Source organism: Labeo rohita, chromosome 24 (genome assembly GCF_022985175.1).
Source record: "Labeo rohita strain BAU-BD-2019 chromosome 24, IGBB_LRoh.1.0, whole genome shotgun sequence".
Lineage (NCBI taxonomy): Eukaryota > Metazoa > Chordata > Actinopteri > Cypriniformes > Cyprinidae > Labeo > Labeo rohita.
The window spans coordinates 29,604,745-29,627,653 of NC_066892.1; the positions used below are offsets into that span (position 1 = coordinate 29,604,745).

At 35.1% G+C, this 22,909-nt stretch overlaps 1 protein-coding gene across 1 annotated transcript in view; it reads left to right on the plus strand.

The window, feature by feature from the left end:
- vopp1b (VOPP1 WW domain binding protein b) overlaps window positions 1–22,137 on the plus strand; it is a 47,624-nt gene extending 25,487 nt beyond the window's left edge. The window contains exons 3-5 of the mRNA XM_051098214.1: window positions 11,812–11,889; window positions 13,389–13,522; window positions 18,745–22,137. Of these exons, the coding sequence (XP_050954171.1) occupies window positions 11,812–11,889; window positions 13,389–13,522; window positions 18,745–18,953 (421 nt within the window). The 3' untranslated portion in view covers window positions 18,954–22,137. The remainder of the gene's footprint in view (window positions 1–11,811; window positions 11,890–13,388; window positions 13,523–18,744) is intronic.
- Window positions 22,138–22,909: the final 772 nt, after the last annotated feature.

A 22,909-nucleotide genomic window follows, 5' to 3' on the forward strand; every position in this document is an offset into this window, starting at 1 on the left:
AATTACAGATGTTCTGTTGAAAGGTCATCATCAATGGCTAATTATCTGCTTCAGCATCCATTGTGGCAGTAGTGTTTACCCAGCATGCCGATGGGTCGCAGGAATAGGATTTTATGTTACAGTGTGGCAAACAAGATAAAACATTGTCTGACTGTGTTTAAGCCTGATGAATAAACAGGTCAGATGAGCACAAGCATTATTCATTATTTTTGATCTGATTGAACTTTAGGATTTGAAGTATAAGTTTTGTAAACACACTTTGGGTGATATAAAATGTAATTTTGTATTAACTTTTTTTTTAATGATAACTGTTTTTCTTATTTTATTTAAGTTTTGAAGGGAAAGTTCAACCAAAATTGAACGTTAGTAAGAACATTCTGTTGAAGTTTATATTTTGAAGAGCATTCATGAATTTTTAAAGTGCAATTCAAGTGAAGGGAGCTGAAAATGGGAGCTCCAGAACAACAATGAAGCACCAAGATGCATTATAATAGGTTTTTAAGAGGGGTCAAAAAATAAAAAATAAAAATCAATAAATAAACTTAAGGTGCTTTTCACTGAAAATCTTTCTTAAAGGAGAAGTCCACTTCCATAACAACAATTTACAGATAATGTAGTCACCCCCTTGTGATCCAAGATGTTCATGTCTTTCTTTCTTCAGTCGTAAAGAAATTGTGGTTTTTGAGGAAAACATTTCAGGATTTTTCTTCATATGATGGACTTCGAACTTCCAAAATGTAGTTTAAATGCAGCTTCAAAGGCTCTAAACGATCCCAGCCGAGGAAGAAGGGTCTCATCTAGCGAAACGATCGGCCGTTTTGTTCGGAAAATTTTTTTTGTATACTTTTAAGCACAAAAGCTTGTGTAGCTCAGGCTCTGAGATGCGCGTTCACGGCACTACATACTATTGAATCACGTCGAAAGGTCACGCTGAACTACAGACCCAGTGTTTACAAAGCGAACGCGCAAAGACTAAGAAAGTGCAAGTAAGTGCAAAAAGGTACGATGTCCTCCTCTCAAGTTGTAGGAGAGAATAAGATGGAGTTTTTCACCATACTCAGTACACAGACGATGAACTTACATGTGATTCGTAGTAGTGATGAATCGGACCTTTGAGTCTCATTCAGCAAAATGAACAAATCTCTTTTCAAGTCGTTTCATTCATTTTAGCAAAATATAATTAAAATGTTCCGTGTTACTTCCCTAACACATCTACTGCTTACACAAACATTGATCACACTACAAACAAGACAAAACTATAACGCTATAAGAAACAGAGAAGATTCATTCATTGTTTATCTGGGTCTTTAGTCTATGATTAGCTCACCTCACCTCTTATCTGACAAGTTTTCGGGTTTGAGTCGTTCATTCATCATGTGACAGTCCAATAAGAAAAAAAAACCCTGAAGACTCGAAACAGAATCACTCCCCGAGATGACTCATTTTTCCCAAGTCACATTAAAGATTCGTTCAAAACAAAAGAATCGTTCAAAAAAGACCCATCACTAATTCGTAGCATCGTGAACACGCATCCCAGAGCCTGTGCTACACAAGCTTTTGTGCATAAAAAGTATACAAATTTTTATTTTTCTAAAAAATGACAGATCATTTCGCTAGATAAGACCCTTCTTCCTCAGCTGGGATCGTTTAGAGCCTTTGAAGCTGCATTTAAACTACACTTTGGAAGTTCACAATCGGGGCACCAATGAAGTCCATTATATGGAGAAAAATCCTGAAATGTTTTCTTCGAAAAACATAATTTCTTTATGACTAAAGACAGAAAGACATGAACATCTCGGATGACAAGGGGGTGAGTACATTATCTGTAAATTGTTGTTCTGGTACTGTTGTTCTCCTTTAACAGTCATTTTGTGAAATTTGCACTTTTTGCATTGTGTCCTATGTTGTGAAGTGTATTTTCTAAACTGTTGTGTGTCTCCATTTGGATGAATGTGTTTTTAACATCCTAATCAAAGCAATTCAAACACCATCCATCAACATTACAGTTGAAGCACTGAAGCGTAAAGAGAAACATATTGACCTGTCATTGCATCAACTTTCCAGCTCCGCTGGAGGCAGAAGAACTGAATCAAATCACAGGAAAGCTTTTGTGCTCAATACAGTACAGATCAGCCAGCTAGAGGAAAGAGGGTTTTTATTCTTTACATCAAACACTGAACTCGGTTCACAAGTAGAATTGTGAATTGTGTGATCATTACATGATCTGTTTGAAATAATAAAGAAATAATAAATAATACAGGGTTCACACAGGTCCTTGAAATCCTTGAAAGTTTTGAATCTGAAAAAAAAAAATTCAAGGCCTTGGAAAGTTTTTGAAAATAAACATGCATAGATACAGGTCCTTGAAAGTGTTTTAATTTATTTTGTGCAAAAAGTTTTCTGGAAAAAATTCCATATTTTTCCCTCCGGTCCGCTAATGTGTTATTTCACCAACACTTCATGGCCTATGCATACTAGCTCGCTTGATTTACGCATTTACGCATTACATCAGCTTAACGTTACATGAGCCTAAACCCTTTTCAGTTAAATCCATGCAAAAGTTAATATCAGATAATTTTAGAACACACTATAGGATATACCAAATATTGTTCAGTTTTATGCAAAAGAGAAATACGACAAATACAATATCAGACCTCTGTCATATGTGACCCTGGACAAAACCAGTCATAAGGGTCCATTTTTTTGAACTGAGATTTATATCATGCATCCGAAAGTTGAATAATAATACGCTTTCCATTGATGTATGATTTATTAGGAAAGGACAATATTTGGCTGAGTTACAACTATTTGAAAATCTGGAATCTGATGATGCAAAAAAAAAAATCAAAACACTTTTCAATTCAATTCAATTCAAATTTATTTGTATAGCGCTTTTCACGATACATATCGTTGCAAAGCAACTTTACACCAAATAAACGTATAAGTTAAATAAGAAAATCACTTTTAAAGTTGTCCATATGATGTTCTTAGCAATGCATATTACTAATCAAAAATTAAGTTCTGATATATTTCCAGTAGGGAGTTTACAAAATATCTTCATGGACCATGATTTAGTATCCTAATGATTTTTGGCGTAAAAGAAAAAATGATCATTTTGACCCACACAATGTATTTTTGGCTTTTGCATAGTTGTGTTTGACACATGAAAACTGTTACAATGTATTTTAAGGGAACGCAAGTCCGTGAAATAGAGGGTATTGGACTTGGAAAGTCCTTGAAAGGTCCTTGATTTTGAAGTTAACCAAGGTGTGGAAACCCTGATAATAATAAAGCCAAAAATGAGAGTGTGCTGAAAATGTGCTCACCCTCAGGCCATCCAAGATTAGGATGAGTTTGTTTCTTCATCAGATTTGTAGAAATGTGTCATTCCATCACTGTCTCACCAGCGGATCCTCTGCAGTGAATGGGTGCCGTCAGAATGAGAGTCCAAACAGCTGATAAAAACATCACAATAATCCACAAGTAATCCACACCACTCCAGTCCATCAGTTAAGATGTTTAAGATGTTTTTGACTAAAATATGAGTCCATAATAACACTTCCTCCAGTGAAAAAGTGGTCTGGTCTGAATCAGGAGAGAAATCTGCACAGATCAAGCACCGTTTACAAGCCAAAACAGCTCTAGACAAATATGTGGCTGGATTTTGATGTGAGAGACAACAGGAGACTTTTACACTGGAGGAAGTGTAATTAGTGTATTATTAGCTGTTTGGACTCTCATTCTGACGGCACCCATTTTCTGCAGAGGATCCATTGGTGAGACAGTGATGGAATGACACATTTCTACAAATCTGATGAAGAAACAAACTCATCCTAATCTTGGACGAGCTGAGAGTGAGCACATTCACAGTTTTGGCTGAACTATTCCTCTAATGAGTATTTAATGTTGTTTTGCAAACAAAACAACACATTTTCTGTAGGAAATGTAACTGTGTAGTCGTGCTGTAGTTTATTTTCATTTCAGAGGTTTGCAGCTGGTCAAACAAAATGCTGACCTTTACATGTGACATTTGGTTTTACTGTATGATGATACTTGGTGTTTGGTTTTTACTGAAATGATGGTCTCAGCTGCTGGAGTCGTGTGTGGTTCGTGTGTCTGTGATTGTGACGGATGGAGTCAGGTTTGTGTTGTTGTTGGTAAGCGCTGAACTGTGAGATTAACTGTCATGCTTTCTACAGACTCTGAGCACAAGAGCACAGACTCTGATGCTATCGCTCTTATCTTCATATTACAACTGTACGAATATGATTTTACTGACTAGCATTGGGTTACATTTTATACTCATGTTTATCTGTTGTCTGCTTGTCTGCATCACATGGTCAGCGTCACCTTGAGGCCTTTGGACGATGACATAAAAATACATTAAAAATACAGCATGTTTTTAATTTCATTTAAAGTTCATTTTGATATTTCTTGTTGGAGGGCCATAAAATGTTGGGGTGATACTAATTTCTTTCTTTTGTTCTCTCTTTTTTTGTTAAGAAAAAGTTGTGTGTTAAAACTAATATGCAAAAATAAATTCATATAATATAAATAATCTAATATTTCAATAATAATTTGTTATTATTATTTTATAATAAAGACAGACTACATATATATGCTACATGTATGTTCTATATATAAATGTATATATATAAACGGAATCACGGAATCCAGTCATAAAAATGGAATTTACTGAATAACGCGGAATGTCACGGAGTTTGACAAAGTTTAAATGAATTAATCAAAAGTAGGTCATTACACTTAAATCAACCGCAATATGTAATTATAACCGCAATATGTAAAGGTAAACACGGCAAACTGTCAAAATAAAAGTCCGGTTTAACTTGAAGACATTGTGCCAGATATATTACTACTATTACTACTACTAAAATGAAACAAAATTATTTTTTAGCGTATAATCACACAACATTTCTTCCACGTTTTAATTTTAATAGTAAATATCCCTTTGTTGGCCAAAAAAAGTTTGCTTAATTTTTTTAATAATTAAAAGATAAATGAAAATAATGTTTTATGCCTTCATTTGATAACCAATACACAACACCTCAGAATTTCTGAGGGTAAAAAAAAAAACTTTCATAAGGCTATTTTAAGAATAAATTTGAATAAATTAAGTATGCATTCAAATAATTAGACATGCTAAAAAAAAAAAAAAAAACACAGAATTTTGGGAAAAATAAAACGGATTCCATAGAGCCCTATAATATGCACTGTGAAGAAGTTCATCTGGACAACTTTAAAGGCGATTTTTCTCAATATTTAGATTTTATTTTTATTTATTTATATAAATATATATATATATATATATATATATTTTTTTGCACCCTCAGATTTCAGATTTTTAAAATAGTCGTATCTCAGCCAAATATTGTCCTATTCTAACAAACTATACATTAATGGAAGGCTTATTTATTTCAGATTATGTATTCTCAATCTCAAAGAATTGACCCTTATGACTGGTTTTGTGGTCCAAGGTCACATATATTCCTTTTCATCATATACATATTTTGTCAGTGGCTCCTTAATTTTCTGATTTTTATTTATTTTATTTATTTATTTATTTTGTTTTGATTTAACGCTACAGTCTTTTTACAGTCTTTTAAAATTTCATATGTAATATAATGTTACTTGATGTTTCTTTGTAATTATTTCTGATATTTTTACCAGCAATTTGAGAGAAATTGTTTCAAAGTAAATCCTACACCAATTTTTGTATTTTTTTTTATATATATAAGTGAGAACAATGTTTTGTTGTTTATCAGAGTATTTCCTTTCAACAGGAGAGACCTACATTTCAATCGTAAACTGAACTTATTACATATTCAACATATTCAGAAGTTACTACATGTTTAACACACTATGCTCAAATTTGTAGTAGCAGTGTGTTGATTCCTCCAGAGGTTTGCTGAATATCAGCACTGACATCTTGCTCAAAGTCCAGTCGTTTCTGTCAGATATGAAGAGTATCAGAGGAAAAACAGCTGAGGTCAGAACTGTGCAGCTTTGCTTGTATTCGAGAGATGTTCAGCACTGTTCTGACCACAAACAGGTGCAGGTTCATATCAGCACACAACAGAACAGCATTTACCCGTTCCGCGACGGAGAGTAAACTGTCTGACACACGCTGAGATAGTCCTATAATTTACCTAAATCACAGTCTATTCCAATCCATTAGAGGCCCTGAGAGAATTCAGAGTTCAAGACGATTCTGAGACATTAGATTTATATTAAATTGATGCTTTCAGCAGGGATCCGGCTGGGACTAGGACTTTATTTGCTTCTGTTTACACACAGCCTGCACTATACAATCAAAATCCTCTCAGTGGCGCAACAAGATGGGCAACAGGCACTTGACCTGGAGATTGTGGGTTCGATTCTCATGGGGTGCGACATTTTAGGGGGCAGTCGTGGCCTAATGGTTAGAAGGAGTTGGACTTGTAACCCAAAGGTTGCGGGTTCGAGTCTCGGTACCGGCAGGGATTGTGAGTGGGGGGATTAGACTAGAAGTACTGAAGTATTTAAAGTGGACTGTTTATGTGCTGTTTATATGGAATGATTGTAAGTTTTTATCTGATGTGGACAGCAAAATAGTGAAATATTATTACAATGTAAAACCGCTGTTTTCTATGTGTATATCTGTTAACATGTAATTTATTTCTGTGATGCGCAGCTGAATTTTCAGCATCATTACTCCAGTCTTCAGTGTCACATGATCCTTCAGAAATCATTGGTGATGCAACAATTATAGATTTTGTTGGTACTGACAAATAATCACGGTTTCACGATTATGACTATTATTATGCATTTATTCATTTCACAAAATTATTAATCTATAAAATCACATGGACACTTTTTAGATAATAAAGTGTTTTTTATTGCTGCCTTTTGAAACAGAAATAACACAGTAACCAATAAAACACAAAATAATAATAATAATAAAGACAATCAAAAGAAGTTCTTTTAAAAGAAGTCTCTTCTGCTTACCAAGTCTGCATTTATTTGATCAAAAATACACTAAAAATTGTTACAAAATATTACAATTTAAAACAGCTGTTTTCTAAGTAAATATCTGTTTGACTGTAATTTATTTCTGTGATGTGCAGCTGAATTTTCAGCATCATTACTCCAGTCTTCAGTGTCACATGATCCTTCAGAAATCATTCTAATACGCTGATTTGTTGCTTAACAAACATTTCTGATTATTAGCAATGTTGAAAACAGCTGTGCTGCACAATGTTTTTGTGAAAACTCTCATACATTTTGTTTTTCAGGATTCACAGATGAAAGTAGTTTTGAAGTAAAACCCCCAAAAGCTGTGTCTTGTGTGCAGGCTGTTTTATTTCTGTTTTTCTATTAATTTGTGATTGGTGTATTGTTGCAGACGGAGTTGTCGTTGTGATGTTCTCTCACACAGACTCGTCTGATGGTAATAATCATGTTCTCCTCCCGCTGCTTCCTCATAAATGGCCCATTAAGTATGCTAATACATCGCAGTCATTCTGATGGGCTCATTTATTTCTCCGACCGCTCGCTCATTTCACAATACGGCACAGAAAAAAGGTGTGGGGCTTTCAGTGTTCTTTAGAGAAACATGCTGTGGTTCGTGTCATTGTGACGCGTCTGAACGGCGTTCCCCTGTCTCACGTCACAGAATATAGAGCAGAACGCGTGAAGTGCTCGTTCAAGAGTTGAGCTCTCGAGTTTTGCCGAAGCCTGAATGAGCTGGGGTTTTAGGCGCCGTGACATTCATTTCTCAGATCAGCTTTATGTCTTTGATTGTGAGTCTCAGTCGTTATTTCTGCTGTCGAGGTGAAGCTCTGCTAAAACGGCCTTTGATTCTTCCTCTCCGTGTCCTTCTGAAGAGCTTTACACGCCACTGACTTCAGCTGATCTATGTTTGATGTGACAGAAGAGCCAATGAAGATCCCAGCATTAAACAGCAAATCAACACATTTCTTTCTCCTCAGGCGCAGAACTTTCAGCATCTCAGAAGAAAGAATAATACTGGATTCATCCTTTGATTTCACTGTTTGCTGCTGATGAGGATGATGTCATTAAGGAATGACTTGTGACTGTTGATAGCTGCTAATATAGACGGCTAATGCATCTCACGCAGGCGCAGACGCTTGTGTTAGTTAGTCGGCTGTAGTCTGAGCAGCATGTTCAAGGACAGCTTTTTGTTTCAGATGCTGCCGACGTGAGGCCGCTACATCGCTGGCTTTTGTTGCTGCTAGTTCTTTGAAGTCGGCTTGTTGTGTCCTGACCTTTAAACAGTCTTAAATCAGAACAGAAAGTCTTAAAGTCATGACATTAAATGATGCACTGCACCCGTATTTTGGATTTGTATACAAGTAATATAAATAACATTCTTAAATCAAGACATTTACAGATGCAAAATGATGAAATCAGGTATTGTTTTCTGAGAAATCTTTTGTCACTTTGTTTCTTAATGAATCTTTGTTGCTTTTTTATGAGAAAAAAAAAAGCTGGAATGAAGCTGATTTTTTTTTTTTTTTGAAGGTAGCGGTTCTTTTGATGAATTGCATGTTTAGATATTCATACAACAAAATAATGTGGGGGACAAATAATTTTTAGTGAAATAATCAAACACTGGCGGTTACTGGCAACTTTTTACAAAAACGCTGATGAGGAAATAGTTAATATTATTTATTTATTTATTTAGTAGAATCTAATGTTTTGAACTAAAAATAAAAAGTCAAATATTAGATGAAAATGTAAAATGTAATGTAAAAAAAAAACTAACTTAACGTTTAAGTGCTGAAATTACTAAAACTGAAATGTAAAAAAAAAATTATGTAAATCTAAATAAAAATATTTTTAAATGGACTGATAATATGACAGACGGACATACAATTATAAAAATGTACACTTACATTAAAATCTAATTTTAAATTTGCTGTCAAACAATAATTAATTTTCAAGTTTTGTTTCCTAAAATGGGTTGCAAGTAAATATCCACCTCATCCAGCTCCATTTTTGTTTTCTGTCTCATAAATGTTACTTTTAAAAGTAATGCATTGCAATTAGTTAGTTACTTTTTATGAAAAGTAATGTCACATTACTTTTGCGTTGCTTTTTAAATCTGGGCAGAGCTTGCTTCTTTTTTTTTTTAATATAAAACAATTCTAATGTAAAAGCCCTTTTACACAAAAAGTGAAATTAGTTCACCTCAGAAAGAAAAGTACGTTCACACAGGAGAAGATCACTCTTCAGCTATAAAAAAAGATGAAGCACAAATGTTAGTTTATCAAAAGTAGTTTTTGCTTATTCATATGGTTGAATTTGATCATCAAAGATCAGCAGCAAAGATACTAATTAAAAAACAGGATTAGATACATGAAGGATATTTGTATGATTTAACGTTTAATTATTGCAAGTTTGCGTCATAATCTGTTTTTGTGAGTGAGATGAATTAATGCATGTTCACATTTAATCTAGAACTGCACTAACATGTTTATTCCCGACAGGAGACTTGTCAATCAATAAATGGGGAAAAAAGTAACTCAGATATTTTCTTAGAAATTCAAAAGTAATGCATTACCCCCAACAATGCCTCTTACTATTTCTGTGTGACGAACCACTGCAGATCAGTCAGTAAGTCAGCTGTCTGAATAAAATCAAACTCAGTCACAAACAGTTCCACACTTTTCTGCAAACCTGTTTGACCGATCAGATCAAAAGAGTGCAAAACAGCTGATGGAAAACACACAACATGATTGCTGAAATAACGTCAGTGAAAATGACATCAGTAATCTCAGACAGTCATAATCCGTAATTATCTACTGGGGCATTGGAGTGTTTCAGAGGGGCTGCTAATGACGCACTCATCACTGATGACATCATCGCCTCAAATGCAAATGCAGTGCTTTCATTACATATATCATCTCACGCTGACAAACACAGCTATTTTTATCTGTTTCAAAAACAACATCTGGAACCCACAAGCAACTTCCACTCAGAAGTTGCTTGTAAATTTTACTAATCATTACACAGAAATAGCAAGTTGAATAAAATATGAACTTTTGAAGTAGAAAAACTCAAATGATATTTTCTTGTAAACCATGCTCCAGTAATCTTTGTATTATTTACAACTAAATAAAAAGTCATTTTAACAGTCTTTGCAGGTTCCACAAATAAATCTGAGTCAGAAATAATAAAGCATTATTTGTCTGCAATGGGGTTCAGGAAGTGCAGAGTGGAAAATGGTGTATCTGTATTTTAGTATAATATGCAATAAAAGACTTACAACACAAAAATTGGTTCAAAAACAATGCTGAATATAAATAACAAATGAATAAAGCAACTTTTTAAAAAGCAGAAAAAATTCTCATATCTTTTGTATTTGACATCACGGGCTTTGTGTCAGATTTAGACCAGTTTATTTACAGTATATTGGGTGACCACTTGATGTCCAAAAAATGTGAAATGATAAAATATTTTATCAGTAGTTAGAATGAAACTACACTGAAATACACAAGATCTAGTGTCATTATCAGCGCTCACTATGGAAATGTTCAGGTAATCAGATGGCAGAGTTGAGTCAGTCTGTCAGATCTGAGCGACACGTCACTGCAGTCCGCTCATATGCTTCATATCTTCATAAACCGCACCGGTGTTGGCTTTGATATGTTTTCTAATCAGATGCACAAAGCCGTTTAGGGTTAACTGGGAGAAGTTGAATAATTAATGTTTCTCTGCATATGTTTATATGTTTCAGGTAATATCTGCAGCAGGTTTGTGAATAAATAATGCACTGGAGCGCAGCTCTGACACATCGTTCCTACTGATTCTGCAATGTGATGTTCTGATTGAGGGGAAAAAACACCATTTGCACAAAAATATTGTGCAGCACAGCTGTTTTCAACATTGCTAATAATCATAAATGTTTGTTGAGCAGCAAATCAGCATATTAGAATGATTTCTGAAGGATCATGTGACACTGAAGACTGGAGTAATGATGCTGAAAATTCAGCTGCGCATCACAGAAATAAATTACGTTTTAGTTGGGCGTATGTGCACGCAGCAAACAACAGCAAGTTCATGTCTGGTGTGTTTTATCTTGTTTTATTTTGTTTATCATGCTTTTATATGGTGTTTTTTTTTTTTAATAGATTCACATGGAAAACATCTATTTTAGATTGCAATGATATTTCACTATTTTTTACTGCATTTTTGATCAAATAAATGCAGCTTTAGTGAATAGAAGAGACTTCTTTCAAAACAAATTATGTTTTACTGTTCATTACCGTCTCATTCTGCCACTAATAACATTCACTCAACTCCTTTTTAATTGTCAGTAATTATAACTCAATTACAAAATGAAAATCCCTGTTCAAACAGTTGGAAAGATCCTGCTGTGATGAAAATGAGTGTCTTTGATTGTCATGTCTTCACTGCTTCAGTCTCCAGTGTCATGAAGACAGATATATATGGTTTGATTAGAGAAGAGTTTGCAGCCGAAATCTTCAGAGGCCAATGCAGTGTTTCTGAATGGTTTATAGTTGCAGCTGCTGTGAAAAGAGAATCTTAGTTAAAGTCCTGCAAGCAAATGTGATCTTCTCTGATCTTGTAAAGTATTAGTATTCAGTGTATCAGCAGTTCCGCTGGCCGCGGCTTCGTTCATCATTGTTGGTGTTTCCCGTAAGCTGACGGCATCGTCTCTCAGTGAAGAGCTCTGGATCCGTGCACACGTTTGGCTGAAAATGGAAATGAACTGATTGCATCTTTCAATCGTGCCGTTTTAACCTCTTATTAACGCTTTCTCCACAGATGCCGCTCGTACGAGGACTGCTGTGGGACGCGCTGCTGCGTCCGAGCGCTTTCCATCCAGAGACTCTGGTATTTCTGGTAAGAATGGCCTTTTTAGTTTTTAATTTAGGATGTAGGATTTACACTGAAACTGTTTTCACTCAGAAATTGCAAGCAAATTTAACAAATAATTATTATAAGGAAACAGCAAGTAACTGACTTAAATACGAAATTTAAAGTTGAAAAACTGAACTAGGATTTTCATGCAAAACACACTCCAGGGTCATTCCATGTCAAATCAACCAAATTTCAGAAACTTCCCCGGCTCAATTTCTTGATTACGCTAACATTTTTTCTGAAGATACACAAGTACAGTGGTGAAAGCCAAAAAATTAAATGTCATGGATGAATATTTACTGAGTAATCCACTATTTCGTAGAGGGAGGCTCAAAACGGCAATCAGCACATTCAGAGTCAAGTTACAGAGGGGCAAAAATGACTTCAGAAAGATGGCAGCAGCATCATGTTATTTTTACACAGAGATTGTTAGTTCTGTTAGTAAAATCTGCCGACTTTATCAATCTTTGTTGCATTATGTGCCAATGGTGACCGCTCAAATATGGAAAAACAGCACTTTTTCAAGTTTTTCTCCAAAGTTTGCATGCCTGTAACTCAAGAAGTATTAAAGATATCTTAATGCCCTTTTAGACATTGAGTCTTAACAAACTTTCCTTCTGGCATCTTCATTTTTAATGCCCTGTGAGATTCGATTCCAGAGATATTGAAATTTCAATGTTAAAATGTTTTCAGTGGTCAAAAGACCACTTCTTTTCTTCCATCTTTTTGAAGTAATTTTCACCCCCCCTGTAACTTGACTCTGAATCTCAGGTAAAAATTGCCATTTTGACCTCCCTCTACAAAATAGTGGATTACTCCGTAAATATTCATCCATGACATTTAATATTTTGGCTTTCATCACTATACACTATTTTTTCTCTTTAGAAAAAATATTAATCAAAAATTTAAGCCGGGGACCTCTGGTTGAGCTGAGATGGAATGACCCTCCGATCTTTTCTGAACCGCTTTAAAAATATTTTTTTCCCTCGTACATTAGAATGTGTTCTGTTTGAGCAAAAAATAATGTTGAGTTTATTTGCAATTGCATTTTTTTTGTACTTTTTTTTTTAAATATCATAACATTTAGTATGATTACTTTTTTTTTTTTTTAATATGTTTTAATAAGTATTGTATGTTGTTTCATTTTTACTTAAATGTATCTGATGCTGTGAATGATCATGTAATATTTCAGACATGTTTTTAACATTTTATTTTCACAAAAGTTATTGGAAAGATTAACACTTTACTAGCATTTAATATGCTTTCTAAGTATAGAAAATAATTTTTGTAAGGTTAATTTGATGCTGATTGCAAAATGGGACTCGTCTTTAAACAGTGGGACTTGTCGTTGGCCCCTTTTTATTTATCACTTCAGTAAAATAGTACAGAATTGTAACATTTGTCTTTTATCGGTTCTGTCCGCAGCAGTGTGTTATTTGATGGTGTTTGTGTCAGTCATGTGTGTGTGTGGTCTCTGATAGGCTGCTGCTGATGATGGGCGTGCTCTTCTGCTGCGGCGCGGGCTTCTTCATTCGCCGGCGGATGTATCCGTCAGCGCTCAGCGAGGAGCCCGCCTTCAATGTGTCCTTCACCAGACAGCCCGTCAGCACGCCAGGTGAGCGTTCAGTCGAGATATTGTGCCTTTATTTGTAGGACATTCGAGGAAAAGCAGAGGTGAGAGGGGGGAAGTGTTATCAGGACATACTCTTATCCTCTGTGTGAACTAAACCACTGCTTCAGATAGAAAGGAAACAAAATTGCAGCTCATTTTCCAACCATAATGTGACATGTTTACAGCACTACAGGATATTCCAGGAGAAAAATGCAGTGTGGCACTTCATTATGTCCAATAGGAATTGATTGCGTTGTGAAAAGTGGGTGTTAGATTCTAGAGTTTGCCATCGATTGCGGTGCGATTTCCCTCTTGAAACAGCAGGCAGACGCTTGTTAAACTTGAGCTGCTGAAACGCAAAGTCATTTCAGAGCAGAGGCAAGTTATTACATTACAGAAAATAGACTAGAAGATGACTTTTTTTTTTCTTCTTTAAATGTGAACTGATCAATCATACACAGAAAGAGCAGGAACTTCTATTAAGAAAATAAATAAGGTGCCTCAAATGGTTGATAAGATTTTCTCTTCTGCTCACTAAGGTTGCATTTGTTTGATCAAAACTACAGTAAAAACAGTGAAATATTTTTACAATGTAAAGTGTCTGTTTTCTGTGTGAATATCTGTTAAAATATAATTTATTTCTGTGATGCGCAGCTGAATTTTCAGCATCATTACTCCAGTCTTCAGTGTCACATGATCCTTCAGAAATCATTCTAATATGCTGATTTGCTGCTCAACAAACATTTATGATTATTAGCAATGTTGAAAACAGTTGTGCTGCACAATATTTTTGTGGAAACTGTCATACAGTTTATTTTTCAGGATAAATAGAAAGTTCAAAAGAACAGCATTTATTTTGAAACAGAAATCTTTTGTAACATTATAAATGTCTTTAATGTCACTTTTGATTAATTTAATGCATCCTTAATGAATTGAAGTATTAATTTTTTTTTAACTTACCAACCCCAAACTTTTGAATGCTAATGTTGACTATAAATATTATTTCAAGGAGAAGTCCACATCCAAAACAAAGATTCACAGATAATGTAGTCACCCCCTTGTCATCCAAGATGTTCATGTCTATCTTTATTCAGTTGCAAAGAAATTGTTTTTTGAGGAAAACATTTCAGGATTTTTCTCCATATAATGGACTGATATGGTGCCCCGAGTTTGAACTTCCAAAATGTAGTTTAAATGCAGCTTCAAGGGCTCTAAATGATCCCAGCCAAGGAAGAAGGGTCTTATCTAGTGAAATGATCACTTATTTTCATACAAAATAAAACAATTTAGATACTTTTTAATGTCAAACATTAAGGTTAAACATAACCATAACATAAACATCTTTCTCTCCCTGAACTCTGTGTATTCTGACTCAAGACAGTTAGGGTATGTCGTAAAACTCCAATCGTATTTTCTCCCTCAACTTCAAAAATCATTTCAAAATCATCCTACATCGCTGCAGAAGTACAGACACAGTGTTTGCAACGTGAACATGCAAAGAAGATCAAACACCCTTACCAAAAAAGGTAAAACAGCCATATAGGACGATTTTGAAGTTGAGGGAGAACATGAGATGGGAGTTTTTCGACACACACTAACTGACATGAACCGCAACAAAAAGGGAGAGAAAGACAAGACGAGCGTTTGACATTAAAAAGTATTTAAATTGTATTATTTTAATGAAAATAACCGATCGTTTCACTAGATAAGACTTTTCTTTCTCGGCTGGGATTGTTTACAACCGCATTTGTGATCGTTTGAAGCTGCATTTAAACTGCATTTTGGAAGTTCAAACTCGGGGCACCATATCAGTCCATTATATGGAGAAAAATCCTGAAATGTTTTCCTCAAAAAACATAATTTCTTTACCACTGAAGAAAGAAAGACATGAACATCTTGGATGACAAGGGGGTGAGTACATTATCTGTAAATTGTTGTTTTTCTCTATTAAATATTTGGCCCAGTTTTTGTGTGTACTTTGTATTTTTGTGTGAGTGTTTGTGAGTCAGTAATTGTAATTGCTGTATATGTAGTGTGTTTGAGACGTGTCTCTGGTGTGGTCAGGACGCTGCCCGTGTAAACACATCAGCAGGTTTGGAACGGAGCCTGAGTGATGTATGACATGCCTCTTCCTCTCAGATGATGATTATGATGTTGCTGCTGTAAAATATGTCTCTCATCTCACAATTTGGCCTTTACCTGAGCCAAACAAGGTTTGGAAACACAGATAGCGAATTCATCCTCACTATTAGGGTGGGTAACAGGCAGTTATTATTGGTCGGCTCTCCCTCGGAGCCAAGGTTGGCACTTCACCACAGACTTGATTTATTTCCCATCTCTGTGCCAAACCAGCAGAAAATTGCAAATGAGCCATTCTGGTGTGCGAGTCGATACGATGCCAACATATGGCCAACAGCGCCCTGCTGTTCTCAATAGATGGAGTAAACTGTTTTTTCTGGACAAGCTATTTTGTAAGCTGGTGCATTGTGCCGCTCCATGTTTTCATGTCACACGCCATCACATCAATTGTTGCGCCGGCCGGCAGCAAAATAAGGGTGTAATTTTGATTTTTAGAGGGTTATTTTCTCTGCGTGCTGCATCTGTGCATGTTATCAGACAGTCATTTCAGCTCATCCCTCAGCTTACAGGAATGCATTTACAACAGAACCCTACAACACAAACCCAAAAAATTGTTAAAAAGCTAATACTTATCCTAAATAAGTCTGAAAAACAAGTCTGGTATGTGAGCTGTAAAGTTGCCAAAATTAAATGGAAGTGGATTTTTGGTCTGGTTTTTGTAAATGCCACTTTAATGTTGTATTATATGCTCATGTCTCGTCCTTGCGTGGATGCCCAGTGAAAACCAGGTTTTAGCTGGTTGAAAGCTTTGATAATAGTCCATATAGAGGCCTGACAAATGATTTAGTCACACCAGTGTCATGCAGCATGTGTAGTAGATTAGTATTATGGTCATAATTTCCGAAAATGGAATAGTAGCACATTTAAACATTTGCATTATTGCATCCTGCTAAACTTTTACTATGAGCGTATTATTCACATTTATTTTTACATTAAGAATGACTCGAAACACTCAGACATCGTGATGTCAAATAATGTACATATGGTTTACAGTTGACCTCAGTTTTCATAAAAATACAATCCTGTTGTTTACGGACAGCACCAATTATATATTTCAAAGTAAAAACTTTGCTTTACAATTGTAAATATTCGTGCTTAAACTCTTTTTCCAGCCACTAAATGCACATTAGGAAAATAGGTCACTTTAGTTTGACTCTCAAAACTGTCTGGACTGAGGGAAAATGAAGCGAGTCATTATATTTGCTATTGTATTGAACTGAAAATTGGAATAAGACTGCAATTCAGTTTTGTTTAGGGGGCAAATGAACATGAAAAAAGAGAGAAAAAAAAAAGCACTGTCTCATTATCTTACAGTAGACAGTCAAACTCAAAAACAAAGAGCTTCACATGTGCTCCATTTTAAGAAAAAAACAAGTTCAACGGGCATCAATAAGAGACTAAATCAATGTCCCCAGAAGTGCTAGGGCTCCAATTTTCCTGTAGTTAATTTGAACGATAGCTTGCATTACAAATAATATATTAAAAAGCTGTAAAAAGGTCCATATGGAAGCCCATTTTCTTCCAAAAAAAAAAAAAAACACTTATTGTGACTTTTTATCTCACAATTCTGACTTTTCTCTCAATTCCATGATATAAACTCAAAATTGTGAGAAATGAAGTCAGAATATGTTGCAGTCTTTTTTTTTTTTTTTTTGCCGTTGCAAGTGAGTTTGTATCTTGACATCCTGACTTTCTACTCCTCAGAACTGTGATATATAAGTTTGCAAAATATCCAATTTTGGGGGGGGCAGTTCTCAGAATTGCAAGTTTATAACTAAGAATTCTGACTTAATAACTCACAGTTGTGCGTATAAATTATAAACTCGCAATTCTAAGAAAGAAGTCAGATTTGTGAGATTGTATCTTGGAATTCTGACTTCATTTCTCAGAATTGCGAGTATATTTTTCCAAATCCTGACTTTCTAACTCACAGCTGTGAGTTTATATCTTAATTCTGAAAAAAAAATCAGAATTGTGAGATAAAAAGTACTACAATTGCTTTTTTTTATTTTGTGGCAGAAATGGATGGAAGTGCAAATCTTTAATTAAAAAAAAAAAAAATTAAATAAACACATGGGCCAACAGCACAGTTCCTACCAATTAGCTGTAGAGGTACAGCAGAAATGTGAAGAAAAAAAAAATCACACCAACCCAAAATTTTTGAACAGTACTGTACATTAATGTAAAATATATGTGTATTTATATTTAATTTAGCAGACGCTTATAACCAAAGCAACTTACAAAAGAAGAAAAGCAAGCAAAAAACTAGATTAGTTAAGCTAAAGCAGAGTTATATTTATAGTTATATTTATTTTGTTTTATATGTTTATTTAAACTTGTACTAAAACAACTACAGCTAAAACTGAAAAAGAAATTCATAAAACTAAATAGACATACTAAATAGTCAAACGTAGGTGTATTTTAATGTATTCAAATATAGGGAAAAATTGAATTTGTGTATTTTAATGCATTTATTAAAAATACAATCAAATTTTTATATAAATTATGTTTTTGTAATTTATCAAATTATAAATTATACTTTCCTTCTATGATTTGTTGCTGTGCTTGTTTTTAAAAGTAAAATAGAGAATTTGTATAAACGTATCACACTGTAGGAGTAGCTGCTTTCCAGTTTGACATTTATATGTCATTTATATGTGACCATGGACCACAAAACCAGTCTTATGTTGCACAAATATATTTGTAGCAATAGCCAACAATACATCGGATGGGTCAGATTTATCGATTTTTCTTTTATGCCAGACATCATTAGAATATTAATTACAGATCATGTTCCATGAAGATATTTAGTAAATTTCCCACCGTAAATATATCAAAACTAAATTTGTGATTAGTAGTATTCATTGCTATGAATTTCATTTGGACAACTTTAAAGGCGATTTTCTCAGTATTTTCAATTTTTTTGCACCATCAGATTCCAGATTTTCAAATAGTTATATCTTGGCCAAATATTGTTCCTTCCTAACAAATTATACATCAACGGAAAGCGTACTAATTCAGTATCCACTGGTTTTGTGGTCCAGGGTCACATATGTCAATGATTTCGTTCTATGTTTCTCCAACAGTCTCCCAACAAGCGGGCATGCAAGGCTACGGTGACCCCTGCGGCGCCATGACGACGACCCTGACCCCCGCCTACCCGGGTCAGACGGCTCCGGCACACATGATGAGCTCGTACCCGCCGCCGCCCTCCTACTGCAACCACCCGCCGCCCTCGTACGAGCAGGTGTTCAGGAACGCCGAGAAGAAGAACCACAGCGAATCCTCACAATGAGAAACACCGCTGACGGGAAGCAGAAATCTGCCTCCAGCAGACGCTCTCCAGAAACGCTTCTTTTTATTTGCTTGTTTTCAGGACGCCTCTTTCTTGCCCGTTCCCGGTTCGTTGTTTTATGGTTTGACAGGCGCGCTGCGGAGGGGCAACAAACGTCCTGATGGGACGTGGGATTTCAAACGGACTTCACTCGCTGACAAGAGCCCTCAAGAACCTGTCAGGATGTGAAGCGCAGAAGACAGTGAGCGTTTCCACTTCCTTTCTTTGAAAAGCGGGTCTCGTCGGGCTGAAGCGGACCTCGGCAGGTCGACGAGGTGAAAGCAACCCGTTGACCTTCTGGAGAACAGGATGAGATGGCGCGGAAAACACACAACGTCCATCCGGTCGCCCCGCGTGCGGCCGACAGAACTTAAGAACCCAAACAGCAGGGAGTTCCGTACTGTAGACGCTGATCGTGCATTTAACGTATCGCAAACACTGAATATTAAGCGATACTGATGACGGGCCGCAGTATTCATGCTACCTGAGCCTCACAAACATATGCAAGCCTGTTTCTGCCACTGAAGAAAAAAAAAAAAAAGGTAATTGTGACTTTTATCTCATAATTCTGATATAAAACCGTAAGAAATTTTTTTTTTTTCCTCCAGAATTGGATTTTATTGCTTGCAACTGCAAGTTTATATCAAACAAATTTGAGAAAATAAGCCAAGAGAAAGAAATCTGAAATGTGAGAGATCAACTCACAATTGTGAGAAAGTCAGAACTGAGTTTGTGTCCCGCAATTCTGACTTTATTAGTCACAACTGAGTTTATATGCCACAATTTGTTTTTCTCACAATTTGAGGTTGTCTCACAAGTGAAAAAAGTATGAATTGCGAGATCTGAAATCACAATTGTGAGAAAGTTAGAACTGTAAACTAAAGTTAAATTACTTTTTTTTTTTTTTTTTTTTTAATCTCACAACTGAGGAAAAAGTTTGAATTGTAAACTAAAGTCACAATTACTTTTAAATCTCATAACTGTAAAAAAGTTAAAATTGTGAGAAAGTGTCAATTACTTTTTTACATTTATCTCAAAATTGTGAGACTCACTATAAACTAAAGTCACAATTACTTAAAAAAAAAAAAAATTCTCACAATTGTGAGAAAAAGTTAGAATTGTGAGATAAAAAGTAAATTACATTTTTACATTTCTTTATCTCAAAATTGTAAGAAAAAGTTAGAATTGTAAATTCAAGTCACAGTTACTTTTTAATTTTTTTTTATCTAACAACTGAGAGGAAAAAGTTAGAATTGTGAACAAAAAATATTACAATTACTTTTTTTTTAATCTCATAATTGTGAAAAAGTTTTGTAAGATAAAGTCAATTACATTTTTACATTTCTTTATCTCAAAATTGTGAGAAAAAGTTAAACAATTATGTATGTAAAAAGTCACAATTATGTTTTCACATTTCTTTATCTCAAAATTGAGATAACATTAGAATTGTAAACTCATAATTGTGAGTTAAAAAGTCACAGTTACTTTTCAATTTTTTTATTCAGTGGCTGAACCAGGCTTCCGTACAAACAGGAAATAGTCTGTTCTTTTGTTCCAATCCCAGTGGTTTAATGGGTCAAGAAACTCTTCTATGGCTGTTCATTTGAAACAGATGATGAACTCACATGGGCTGAGTTTACTGAAGCCATGTTAACCACTCACAGCAAAGGAAAGGTACATTTATTCACATCTTCTCCGGTTCATTACATCCATAGTGCCGTGTTTTTGTGGACGGGCTGAAAAATTGCAAAGGCTCATTTTGGGTTAAACGTCTCATTTTGTTGGAGAGTTCACTCCCGTTAACGGCCCTCTGTGAGTTTATCTGTGCAAATTAATTACTAGACTACAATTACCATTGAAATATGTGCAGACGGACAATAAGGATTCACCCCAATGAGAAATACGGCTGAATTTAAGTGTTATTTGGAGGGAGTGATGCATTTGCCACAACAACTCTAATTAGTTTCAGGCCTCTTCGTCAGCATGGAAGAGGATCAAACGTAAAGCCGCGTTTAATCACTGGTTAAGCTTTTTGCTTTTTGAATAGTTTTTAAATAAACTAATAAGAAATAATTTGCATAAAATCAAGCATATTTTTAGGATCATTAAGGAACCTTTTTTGTTGATGACAGTTAAGCATATTAATTAACCACCAAAAGAATAATTTGGGTAAATGTGCTTAATAATTGTTTTAAATGAATGTAAAAGCAAACAAAAAACCTGTTATATTCTTAATTCATTTCTTTGTTTTTTGTTTTTGAGGTGAAGTATGACGTAAGACGTTGTTTGTTTTTTGAAACTATTTGGGGGAAAAAAAAAAAAAAGTCTATCAAACTGGAGGCCATTAGTAAACTGCACTGTGCTCTTGCAGTTTAAATGTACTGAATATCAATTCAACGTGATTTGTTGGAACAGAGAGTGGAAAAACACTTTCTAATGACATATTTTGCATACTTGATTCTTATGATGAATATTTGAAATGCTGGCTGGTTTCTATTCTTGATGTTGTGATTGTGAACAGAAAGTACCTTTGGGATCAGGAATGAAGGTGTTAACACAACACACACTGGGTAGGAAAGTTCATTCATTGCATTATTTACCAATTTAACTCCTAATATTAACAAAAAAAATGCAAAGCATCAATAGGTTTGGGTATATTTCAAGTACATTGCAAACCTGTTTTGACGGTGTTGTTTTTGTAGTTGTGATTGCATTGTTCATGGTTTCTTTCGTTGATCTGCTTGAAGTTGAACTATGCAAAGAGAGACTGAGTCCATTTGCTGATGTTGGAGTTTGTTTATCTGTTAAGATCAGCTGTTTGGTGTTTTGTTTTAATCTCATGAACTGGTGGTTGAAGAGACGTTCAAATTACAGCGTAGGCTGGGACACGACGCTTCGGGTGTCAAGGACAGCTGTGAAATTGTATGGTGTCAAACATCTGCCTCTCGATCCGGAGTGACAAACGGATAATTACGCGGCTCCAGAGAGCGAGCCGGGACCCGTGAGACGATCAGACGGCTCTGATGAGTAATTGCACTGTTACCTACACTGTCATTGACACACCAGCAACCAGTCATAGTGAAACGCTCTCGATGTCAGAAAATCATCAACTACAATAATAAAGTTCCCTCTGTTTCAGACTTTTGCTACGCTTCCCACAGCGGTTTACTGCACTGCCGTGTTCAGGTATTGGACAGCTGTTTCTGATTTGGGTACACGTGTAGCTTTGTTTACTGGCATTTTACTGAAAGGAAACTCCAGAATTAGCACTTCAACTATTTAGGTTAATGAGACATCTTTTCTTGGTTGCTAAAATCGAAACTCAAGTCTTGGATAACAGTTTTCCAGCAGATTATTATTTTTTATTTTTTTAGGGTTAGGTTAGTGCACAATGCACACAATGCACACAATGGTCTTGTTGAAATGCAATCACAATATGCTAATATATTCAGAAAGGGAAAGTGTGGGGGGAAACAACCACAACTGACAAGCTCTGTTGCCCTGCAGTGGAAAATTTCAACTTCCTTCAGCACGTTTGTGAGAGTTTATTAGTTATTAGCACCCTCTAGCACTGAAAAACTGAAACCAAAAGAGCTCTGCAATTACAAACATCACAAAGAGTACTACAGTTTAATAGTACAGAAAATACTGTTTTTTTTTAAATGTGAAATTTACTAGCAATTTTTGAGTGAATGTGTTTCTAAACCATTTTTTTTTTCAGCATAACACATTTCATTTCATTTCAAATCAATATTTTTATGTAATGCCATGTCAGCATCTTAGTCAATTTTTATGGCAAAAACAAGTATAGCAAATAGAAAGAAAAAAAAACAGCAAACAAACACAACACAAGATTTTTTCCATTAACATGATAAAAATTCTAAAACTTTTTCTGGCAAAATTATACTAAATAGCTG